The sequence below is a fragment of the Danio rerio genome, chromosome 14, assembly GCF_052040795.2.
Source record: "Danio rerio strain M-AB ecotype USA chromosome 14, GRCz13ab, whole genome shotgun sequence".
In the NCBI taxonomy this organism is placed as follows: domain Eukaryota; kingdom Metazoa; phylum Chordata; class Actinopteri; order Cypriniformes; family Danionidae; genus Danio; species Danio rerio.
In genome coordinates this window covers 45,669,492-45,679,430 of record NC_141034.1, presented here as the reverse complement: position 1 = coordinate 45,679,430, position 9,939 = coordinate 45,669,492, and the positions used below count along the sequence as shown (strand labels likewise).

Genomic DNA, 9,939 nt, shown 5'->3' with positions numbered 1-9,939 from the left:
GAATGGTCTCTGGCTTCTCGTTGGTCTGTGTTGATGCATCAGTCGTGTTTGCTGTGAATTTATCGTTTAAAATATGGCGAATTTAGCAGTTGCCGCGGCTGCAGCTGCTGCTGCCAGAGACCCTGCCGTTGACCGCTCGTTACGGTCAGTTTTCGGTAAGTGTAAAGAGATCGCTTCAGTTTGTTTCTTGTGTGTGTGCCGTTCTGATTCATTAGCCGCTAAGCTAAACCTCACTAACCCACAGGTAGTGACTACTAAAAGTGATCTATGTACCATAACACATGATGGATAGATATCTAAATTATTGTTTGTAATATTATTATTATTTGTGATTTAGATGTATATAAATAACGCTGAAATCAAGTTTGACACGTTTATACGGATGCATTGATGAAAAAGTGATTAAAAAGTAGCAGATCATAAGTTAATGCAAGACTCTGCTTCAGAATAGGGTAAAAATGATTACCACACATCCTCAGTGTATTGATTACATTAACAATTGCGAAAAAAAAATCAAATATCTAAATAACAAGTTTAATATGTAACTTTAAACATGCAAATAATGCGTTTTATTTTATTACGTTAATTTAGCATGCTCTAATTCGCATACCATTCTAGCACAAATATCCAAAGATTTATGTAGCTGGGTTCAAAAACATTAAACACATTTTTTATCAAATAAATTGTCAAATTTAATTGTAAATTGAGTCAAAGTTTTTATAAAGAGGAGAGTTGGTGTATCTCTCTTTATCACTCAATAATACAGAAAATGCTCAGCCAGTGAAAAACATATTAATAAACATATTAAAACATATTAATAAATAAAAAAAACTCAATTATGCCATCAAACTGTTGTATAAACGCAATATCACATGAGTAGCAGTGCGATATGGCTGTATATCGGCACTGGTGTGGGCACTAAGGCACTCGGCCTGCAGCCTCCTACCAATATATATATATATATATATATATATATATATATATATATATATATATATATATATATATAGGTAGAATAAAATGTATTGTTGATTCAGACAGAAAGTTTGGTGCTGTTGAAGTGGAAATGTATGTCTCAGCGCACGGGGGTGAAAAAACTAATTTTGAGTGTAATTAAAAATGTGTATTGTAATTAAAATCTTTAGACATGAATGAATGAAGTACAATTTGAAAAAACTAAAAGTGCATTTTAAAAGATTTCTTCACATTAGACTGAATAAACACTGTGAGTCTTATAAAATAGATGCTGCAGCATTAACAGGGTTTTAGCAGGGTTTTAAATCCCAAAATAAAAATGTTAGTCCTTAAAAAGTCTTAAATTTACTGAAATATTGTGTTGTAGGTCTTAAATCTTTTTAAAACAAGTCTTAATTTTTCTTTTGTGTATGTATAGCTACCCAATCTGGCCAAAACACATACAATCACCAGCAATCCGTCTCAATAAAACGTTAAACTTTTTATTTAAAAAGGTAATTTGTAACTCTTTTTATCATAATGGTTTAATTATTTTCCTTACAATGACATTTGTTTAAAAGTGCTCCACGTATTTACTGCTGAGGACACCGACCGGGTCACATTGTTGTACATAGATTTAGTTTATTACAGTTTTTAAAACATTTTTTTTTTAGATATATATTGTTTTTTAGATAGTTTATGTTAGAAAAAAAAGTGTATGGATACAAGTAGAGCTTGCTGTTTTTACACAATATTTGAAATTATTTTGCTTAGAAATATCTAATATATATAAAAAATGTTACTCTTAATTTTGTATTTCTAAATGTGCTAAATAATAATATATATATATTTTTTGATAGGTCAAACAAAAATCTCTTCCATCAGTACCGTTTGAAAAATACCTTTTTTCAACACCTTTCAAACGCATTTAGCCTTTTATGAGTCTAAAATGTCATTCATAATGGTCTTAAAAAAGGCTTAAAGTCTTAAATGTAACTTGGTGAAGCCTGTGTGCATTGTGGTTTATTATATCCTGCTCTGTGTGTATATACATATTGATTGTATGATATATAATTTTTTATAACAGTGGGAAACATCCCATATGAGGCCACAGAGGAGCAGCTGAAAGACATCTTCTCAGAGGTTGGACTTGTCGTCAGTTTTAGGTATGCACACAAATGCTTGAAACAACATGCTGTGGTCATTTAGAAGAAACCTTGTGCTGATCAAGAACTAAAACCTGTTGCAGGCTGGTGTATGACAGAGAAACAGGGAAACCGAAGGGGTATGGCTTTTGTGAGTACCAGGATCAGGAGACGGCACTTAGTGCCATGCGAAACCTCAACGGGCGAGAGTTCAGCGGCAGAGCCCTTCGTGTTGACAACGCTGCCAGTGAGAAGAACAAAGAGGAGCTCAAAAGTAAGTGAAGTGTTAAAGTTTTGTTTTAGGGCTGCACGGTATTGGAAATAAATGAAAACTGCTAAATTTAGTTTTTATGCACAAAAAAAATTGCGATATCAGTTTCACCTTAAAAAGCTCTAAATTATGGTTTTCTTGTGGTGCCAAACAGTATTCAGGTAGAGTCAGAAATCGAATCAAATGTAAAATAACAGTGTAATCCTCATTAGCTGCATTTCCACTGTCAGGCCAATGCAAGCCATGTCAATGACATGAATCACCATGTCGATTCATGCCAATCACCCAGGAGCTTGAGCAGTGATGCCGAAATCAAGTCAGGTTTCCACTGTCTGTCTAGTGGCTTGCATTGCAGCATGCAAAGCCCACCCCAGAACGCCTCAAACATCACACAACCCGCCCAGTTGAGTGGGAATCAGGCAGGCAGATAAAGCACACCATCGCATCATCACGAGACGATAAAAATGAAGACAACTAAAACAAACAAATGACACGTTACTGTACAGCGTTACATTATATGTTTATACGCACAGGCATGTGTTTCCATTCATTATATTTGTTTACTCACCGACCAACTGTTGGCATTGTACGTCGAGTGGTCTCGCCACTAATGGAGGGATGACCCAGCTCCCCATCCATAATATAAAACCATAGAAATCCTCCGTTAATAACTCAGTATAAAATGTATTTTATAACATCCTCCTTTCAGTAGATGCCATCAGACAATCAACTTCCCAAATGCTCCGGGGAGACCTAAAACATATACATTTTTCCCTAGGCTATATGACTCTTTCCCTTGGTAATTCCCCTTTATTTAAGAGCATAATTTAAGGATCTTGCATATTGTTGGGTTCTCTTAAGTAAAGGAAACTGTGTGAAGGTTATTATGCGTTAATGAAACCTCAAGAAGAACGCAGCAAAGAAATATCACTTATTAGATTAAAACTACATTATTATTTTATGCAACACCTTTACATTTAAAGGGTCACGAAACACCAAAACACATTTTTTTGAGGACACTTATATTTCACTAAAAAGTGTAAATTGGTTGTTTTTGCGTTTTTTCAAGCAAATTCGTACTTCCGGTTTGAAACGAATTTTTGAAGCTGCGTCACGGTCATGACATAATAGCGATGTATTCCAGCGTGCAGACTGGACGTCTGTGCCAGATTGTGTCTTATTACGTCTTACAGTGTGATGCATTAATGCATGAGTAAGGCTTGGTTCAAACAAATCAGCGCGCTCTATTGTGCAACTTCATTAATATTCATTACTGTCACAGTGTTTAGACAACAGAGACGCCACGTTGTGTTGGCAAAACAAGCGTAAAGTGTTGCTTTTATAGTTTGCTGCAGTTTAGTTTTGTTTTCATTTTCTCTCTGTGAGAGCTCAAACTCAAGTGTGGATTAACAGTGTACGTGACGCTCGACAACAATAACTTACGTGTCTAAGGAGGATTATTGTTTACCTGAGAGCTGTTCTCATCTGCAAACGCTGAGATCCGGATTCGCTTGTAGTCTTCTCTTAATAAAGACGCAGCTCTAGTTGCTGGTGATTGTCCTGTCGACCAGTGCTCTTTGTTCATTCAATTTGTTCGTATCGAACAAACTATTGCACTGAGTGTAAACATTTCGTGTAGGATTTTTACCGCATTTTGTGACCAAAATAACATGCGCGGCTTTCTGACGCTACCTGCCGAGTGCCGAGAGTTTCCGGAAATTCAGAGTTTTTTTTTTTCTCTCATTCACCGTGCGGTATCAAACATTGCATGAAAAATACACGCTTAGAGCAGTTCCTCGAATCAAATATCTCGTTTGTCGCGAGGGACATTAATGAATTCCTTGAATGAAAGAGCCAAACTGCAGTTAAAGTCCACCATTTAATAATTTGGTAAATAATTCGACTACAGATGTCCATGTAAACACTTTCACTTTCTCCCGTGTGTGTGTGTGTGTGTGTGTGTGTGTGTGTGTGTGTGTGTGTGTGTGTGTGTGTGTGTGTGTGTGTGTGTGTGTGTTGTGTGTGTGTGTGTGTGTGTGTGTGTGTGTGTGTGTGTGTGTGTGTGTGTGTGTGTGTGTGTGTGTGTGTGTGTGTTTTAACTCTGAAACTCAGTGCGCCCAAATAGACACTCCCACACCATCCCACTTTAGTTCCTCCGACACTCCCCCGCTAAACAGAGCTGGACACGCCCACTTTTCAGACTTTTTCCAAAGTAGAGGTGTGAAAACACCCTGCTGAAACGGAAGGGTTTCATGGCTCTTTAAAAAGGAAACACAAGGGCGATCTTAATTAAAAAAAGTAAGACATCTAGCCTTTAAGGTGTTTTATAAAATAACCTATCTTAAACTGAGCCGCTATATGTTTTTTCCTTTATTTATTAAATTTTTTGGAAACCGAGTGTAAAGGCAGCATGCCATCTTTCCAGACTCCGCCTCTACTTTCACTCCGTCCCAAAGCACCAGTCTGCTCTCTTTTGCCCAAGGTTTTCGGCAGGCCAAAAAAGGCCGCTGGCCCCGTGAAAGCCCCGCTTTTGCCTGATCAGGCCCCGGAAGTGACAGTGAAAACGTGACTGGCCCTGGCATGCTCGCTTTAGGCACGATAGTGGAAATGCGGCTATTGTTGAGCCCTGCACTATACAGCCTCCTTTTTTCTATTATTTTTTTAATAAGTCAATAAAACCCCTGAAAATGCTTCAACTGCATGCTTGTTTCCACAGGTTTGGGCACTGGAGCTCCAATCATAGAGTCCCCTTATGGAGATGGATGTATGCCAGAAGAAGCCCCAGAGTCCATCAGCAGAGCAGTGGCCAGCCTGCCTCCAGAGCAGATGTTTGAGCTCATGAAGCAGATGAAGGTGAGGATAGTGTTATATTTCAGATCAAGGGGCTCACTTTTGATGCAGACCATGGTTCGATTGAGGTCAGAGCTCAGTTTGTTTGGTTAATGTGAAAGTGATGCATTAGAATATGAATAAATTAATATTAACAAAGATTATGTAAGGCTAAATGAACTCACTGATTGTTCAACATTAGTTCATGTAGCTAATCACATTAGTATATGTTTAGTTAACTAACAAAGATTAAGTAATATTTGTGCATTTAATAATGATACTAATGCAAGCTTATTCTAAAGTGTTAACGATATTTAATCAACTCAAGGATTTCTGGCTCTGTTGGAAATCTTTCCACATAACTTTGATGCTTCAGAAAGTGCATGAAGACATTGTATCATGAGGAGTGTCTGTTGCCTTTTAAGATGACATGGATTAGACTATTTGATTAACTTGGAGTAGCTCTACAATGCTTTTATGAAGGTTTTGAAAAATTAAATGTCAGTGGAATTTCAGTGAAGGGAGTGAAGTCTTGCAGGTTTGATAATTCACAGCAAATTAGAAAGCACACTAGGTCAGAATTGTGTAGTTGATTGCTGCGGGATAAAAAACAGCATGTAATTATGCATAATTGTAATTACTACAGTAATGTGTTCAATAAGAACACCATAAAATAAAGTGTTACCAAACATTTATTATTAGCATTATAAAACTTATCCTTTTTAACATAGAACCTTACATTATCAATGTGTGGGAAATACAAAAATACTCATGTCTCTTTTATTGGCACCAATTAATACCTGTGTGTGCTTGATGCATGTTTTGCCCTGATGTTAATTGCATTATCAAAGTCACGTTGTGATGTGTCACAATACATTTCAGACGATAAACAACTTATAATTTATTAAAAAAACAAACAAAAAAAACGTATGATTTATTTTGGAAACAATACTATATCTCAATTTGGGTTTAAAGAAAAACTAAAGCTATATAAGGGTGAGTAGATGTGGGGTAGATTTTTATTTTGTTTTAATGTGATAATTACTTTGTTATTTGTCCATAGGTTTGTATTTGAATTCAGTTGCTTATATAAAGCCTTATCTATGTTAAAACTGCAGTTTGTTTCAATCATCCTATTTTTGGTTGGTTGTACAGCTATGTGTGCAGAACAGTCCTCAGGAGGCCAGGAACATGCTCCTCCAGAACCCTCAGCTGGCTTATGCCCTGCTGCAGGCTCAGGTGGTCATGAGGATCGTGGACCCTGAAATTGCTCTGGTAAGATTTTTAAAAGGTGAAAAAGGATTGAAATATGTAGAACAATATTAGGCATTAAGAAAAATGTAAACATCTTAGGCTGTATTTGCACTTGCTTTACACTAGGCCCAATTTGTAAAAAAAGGTTTTGTTGTTAAAATATCCGAAACCAACTACATTGTTATTTATATTTTGCTGACAGAAAAAGTCAATGGCATAATAAAAGCTCTTCTGCTTTAGTTTTGCATCATGCTCATCTCTCATCAACTATTGCTTCAATGCAAAATGTGATAAATGGGATTTGAACTTGTTCATTTTTGATCATGATTTCATAAAAAATCTTCTAGAAAATGCTCCACCGTCCGGCTGTGGTTCCACCAATAAACCCAAGTCCTCAACCTGGAGCTGTGCCGGCACCAAACCAGCCTCTCCCTCAGCCCAATGTTCCTGTGTCTCAGCCTCAGCCCATGGTCAGTATTGCACTTATCGCTTTCTAAACACATCCATCACTTTCAATCAAAAAAAAAACTAGTGTCAGGATTACAGTCCTTGTATTGATGTGCTACTTTTCGAAAGTAAAAAGTCTTTTACATACCTTAAATGTAACCTGACTTCAGAATGTTATGTACTCTTGTGAGGTCAAGGATGAATTTCAGTTTTCAGTGTCAAAAATCTTTGAAGTATTCTGATTTGATGCCTTACTAATATTTTCTTGTCATATTTTTATGAAATAGTCCAGTTTATAATCAAGAATTGTGCAGTTTTAGAATAGACCACTGATTCCTGCATATATTGTTGTATATTTTGCATATTTATTAAAAACATGTCTTTACTATTACCTCTTTATGCTTTGCTGAGTTAAAAGTAAAAGTTAGTTTTATCATTTTAAACTTTTAAAATGCACCATATGTACTGTTTATGTACTTTTTGTGTATACTTTGTGGTTTTTAATGAACACACACGCACATAGAAGTCAACATTTAATTACTGCAACACAAAGTTTTTCAAAATAATCTTAAGACCAGAATAGGTGTTATTGAATAGTTTTAGGACAACTTTGATTTAAAGGGCACCTATGATAGAAATCATCTTTTGTAAGGACAAAGCCGCCAAAACAGCCGTAAGGGAAGCTGAAGGAGTGTAAAATCACACCTTCGGATCTAAAGCCACTAATAAACGGCTATATTCTCAACAAATGGCAAACAGAACGGGATCAGTGTCCAGATAATAAACTTTTTGAAATTCAGCCAGAAATAGGAGGAAAATCTAATATATTTTTAGGTCTAGATATGATGAGATTGTTTATACAAGGTGTTGCATTGGACACGCGAGAAACAGCCATGAATATTTACTCAAGGGAGAAGAACCCGCAAAATGTCTATATTGCAGCAGAAACCAAACTGTTAAACATATTCTTGTGGAATGCCCCATTTTTAATGTTAACAGACAACAATTTTAATCTGGAGAGACTTTAAGTGAAATATTTTTAAATGTGAATCCATCTAAAATTGTAAAAAAAAAAAAAAAAAATTATCAAAATTAAACATTAAAAAAACTGTTTGGATTTTTATCTTATTATTATTATTATTATTATTATTATTGTTTATGTATTTTACTTTGTATATTATTTATTGCTGTTTATGATTTTTAAATTGGTAGAATATTTTTATAATTATAGAAAATCTGTGTTTATAAAATGTGGTAAACTTGATCTGTTTTTTTCTGCCATGACATAGAAGCCATAGAAGCTGAAATGGCAATACAATTAAAACTCTCTCTCTCATCTTTTGTAAGCTGTTTGGACAGACCTGTGTGTAGGTTTAGTGTGTCCACCACAGTCATATTGGTGTGATAGAAACACAATAAGTCTCTTTTTATTATTATTTTTATTTTCTGTCGTTAAAAATAGGATTCAAATCCATCTCTTTTTGAGACCCACCACAACATGATGTAGGAGTGCGGTCCTACCGCCCACCTAATTGATTGACAGCCACGTCTTAACATGTCTCTATAATAACGCGTATATTCATATCCACAAGCCAAGACGTGTGCAAAGCAACCTTGTGTAAAGATCTGTTCAGCTCTCTGTGATCATCAGCACCTCAAGAATGAGTTTAAAACGTTTTTAAAACAGTTCATGTTTGTAATAAAGTAAAAAAATCGCTTTGTAATTCATCACCACAGCACAATACAGTACAATTATAAAAGAAGACGCTTCAGTCCCGGTTCATGGACTTAAATCAGGTTTGTTTTGTACATTAACATAACGGATATCCATACAGCAGTGGATATTAATGTGTATCCCATCACAATTGTTTTTGCAAAATTTTTTTTAAATATTTTTCGCGTTCGCTTTATAATGACATTGTGTGTGACTTGTAGAAAGGCTTGAATTAACTCCACAGCAAATAAATCAAATAATCATTGGTAAAGTTCTTACTGTAGTAAGGGAGATCTGCCTCACTCTTGTCTGTCACTGTGCTGCTTATGCGTAAGACGCAGCACTAGAAGCTACACCCATTAAAGCAATAGTGAGCGATCTCTTTGACTCTGACATGTATGTGGGAACGGTGGGCGGGGAAAACCAGCACATGTTCATTAAAGGCACAGGCAACAAAAGCAGCTACAATGTCAAAACAGCTCAAACTTCCAATATACACAAGGTATAATAAATAATCTGACAGGTATTTTGAGCTGAGATTCACAGACACATTCTGAAGACACAAAAGACTTGTATTAAATCTTAAACAGGGGCCCTTTAAAAGTTGTGGTCCATTTAGCCGGCAGCTAGCTCTAGCCGGCAGCTAGCTCTCTGCAACTCTCACATGGTCGCCCACTGAAGCTAAGCAGGGCTGCGCCCGGTCAGTACCTGGATGGGAGACCACTTGGGAAAGCTAGGTTGCTGCCGGAAGTGGTGTTAGTAAGGCCAGCAGGGGGTGCCCAACCTGCGGTCTGTGTGGGTCCTAATGCCCCAGTATAGTGACGGGGACTCTATACTGCTCAGTGAGCGCCGTCTTTCGGATGTGACGTTAAACCGAGGTCCCGACTCTCTGTGGTCGTTAAAAATCCCAGGATGTCCTTCGAAAAAGAGTAGGGGTTTAACCCCGGCATCCTGGCCAAATCTGCCCACTGGCCTCTGTCCATCATGGCCTCCTAACCCTCCCCATATCATGATTGGCATATCATCACTCTGTCTCCTCTCCACCAATCAGCTGGTGTGTGGTGTGCGGTCTGGCGCAAAATGGCTGCCGTCGCGTCATCCAGGTGGATGCTGCACACTGGTGGTGGATTAGGAGATCCCCCCCCCATTGTGTAAAGCGCTTTGAGTGCCCAGAAAAGCGCTATATAAATGTAACGAATTATTATTATTATTATTATTTAACATGTTGACAACTATATATAACCATAAAAAATGATATGCAGAATGACAGTGATGTACTTCATTTACTTTTACTGATTACAGATATCAAAATAGCATGAAATTTG

At 36.8% G+C, this 9,939-nt stretch overlaps 1 protein-coding gene across 4 annotated transcripts in view; it reads left to right on the top strand.

Annotated features, from left to right (window-relative positions):
• cstf2 (cleavage stimulation factor, 3' pre-RNA, subunit 2) overlaps positions 1 to 9,939 on the top strand; it is a 31,282-nt gene continuing 21,343 nt past the window's right edge. For 3 of the 4 annotated variants that reach the window (XM_087280273.1, XM_087280271.1, XM_087280272.1), the window contains exons 1-6: positions 1 to 155; positions 2,042 to 2,120; positions 2,204 to 2,373; positions 5,087 to 5,223; positions 6,355 to 6,474; positions 6,801 to 6,923. In XM_087280273.1, the coding sequence (XP_087136399.1) occupies positions 74 to 155; positions 2,042 to 2,120; positions 2,204 to 2,373; positions 5,087 to 5,223; positions 6,355 to 6,474; positions 6,801 to 6,923 (711 nt within the window). In that variant the 5' untranslated portion in view covers positions 1 to 73. 4 annotated transcript variants of the gene reach the window in all.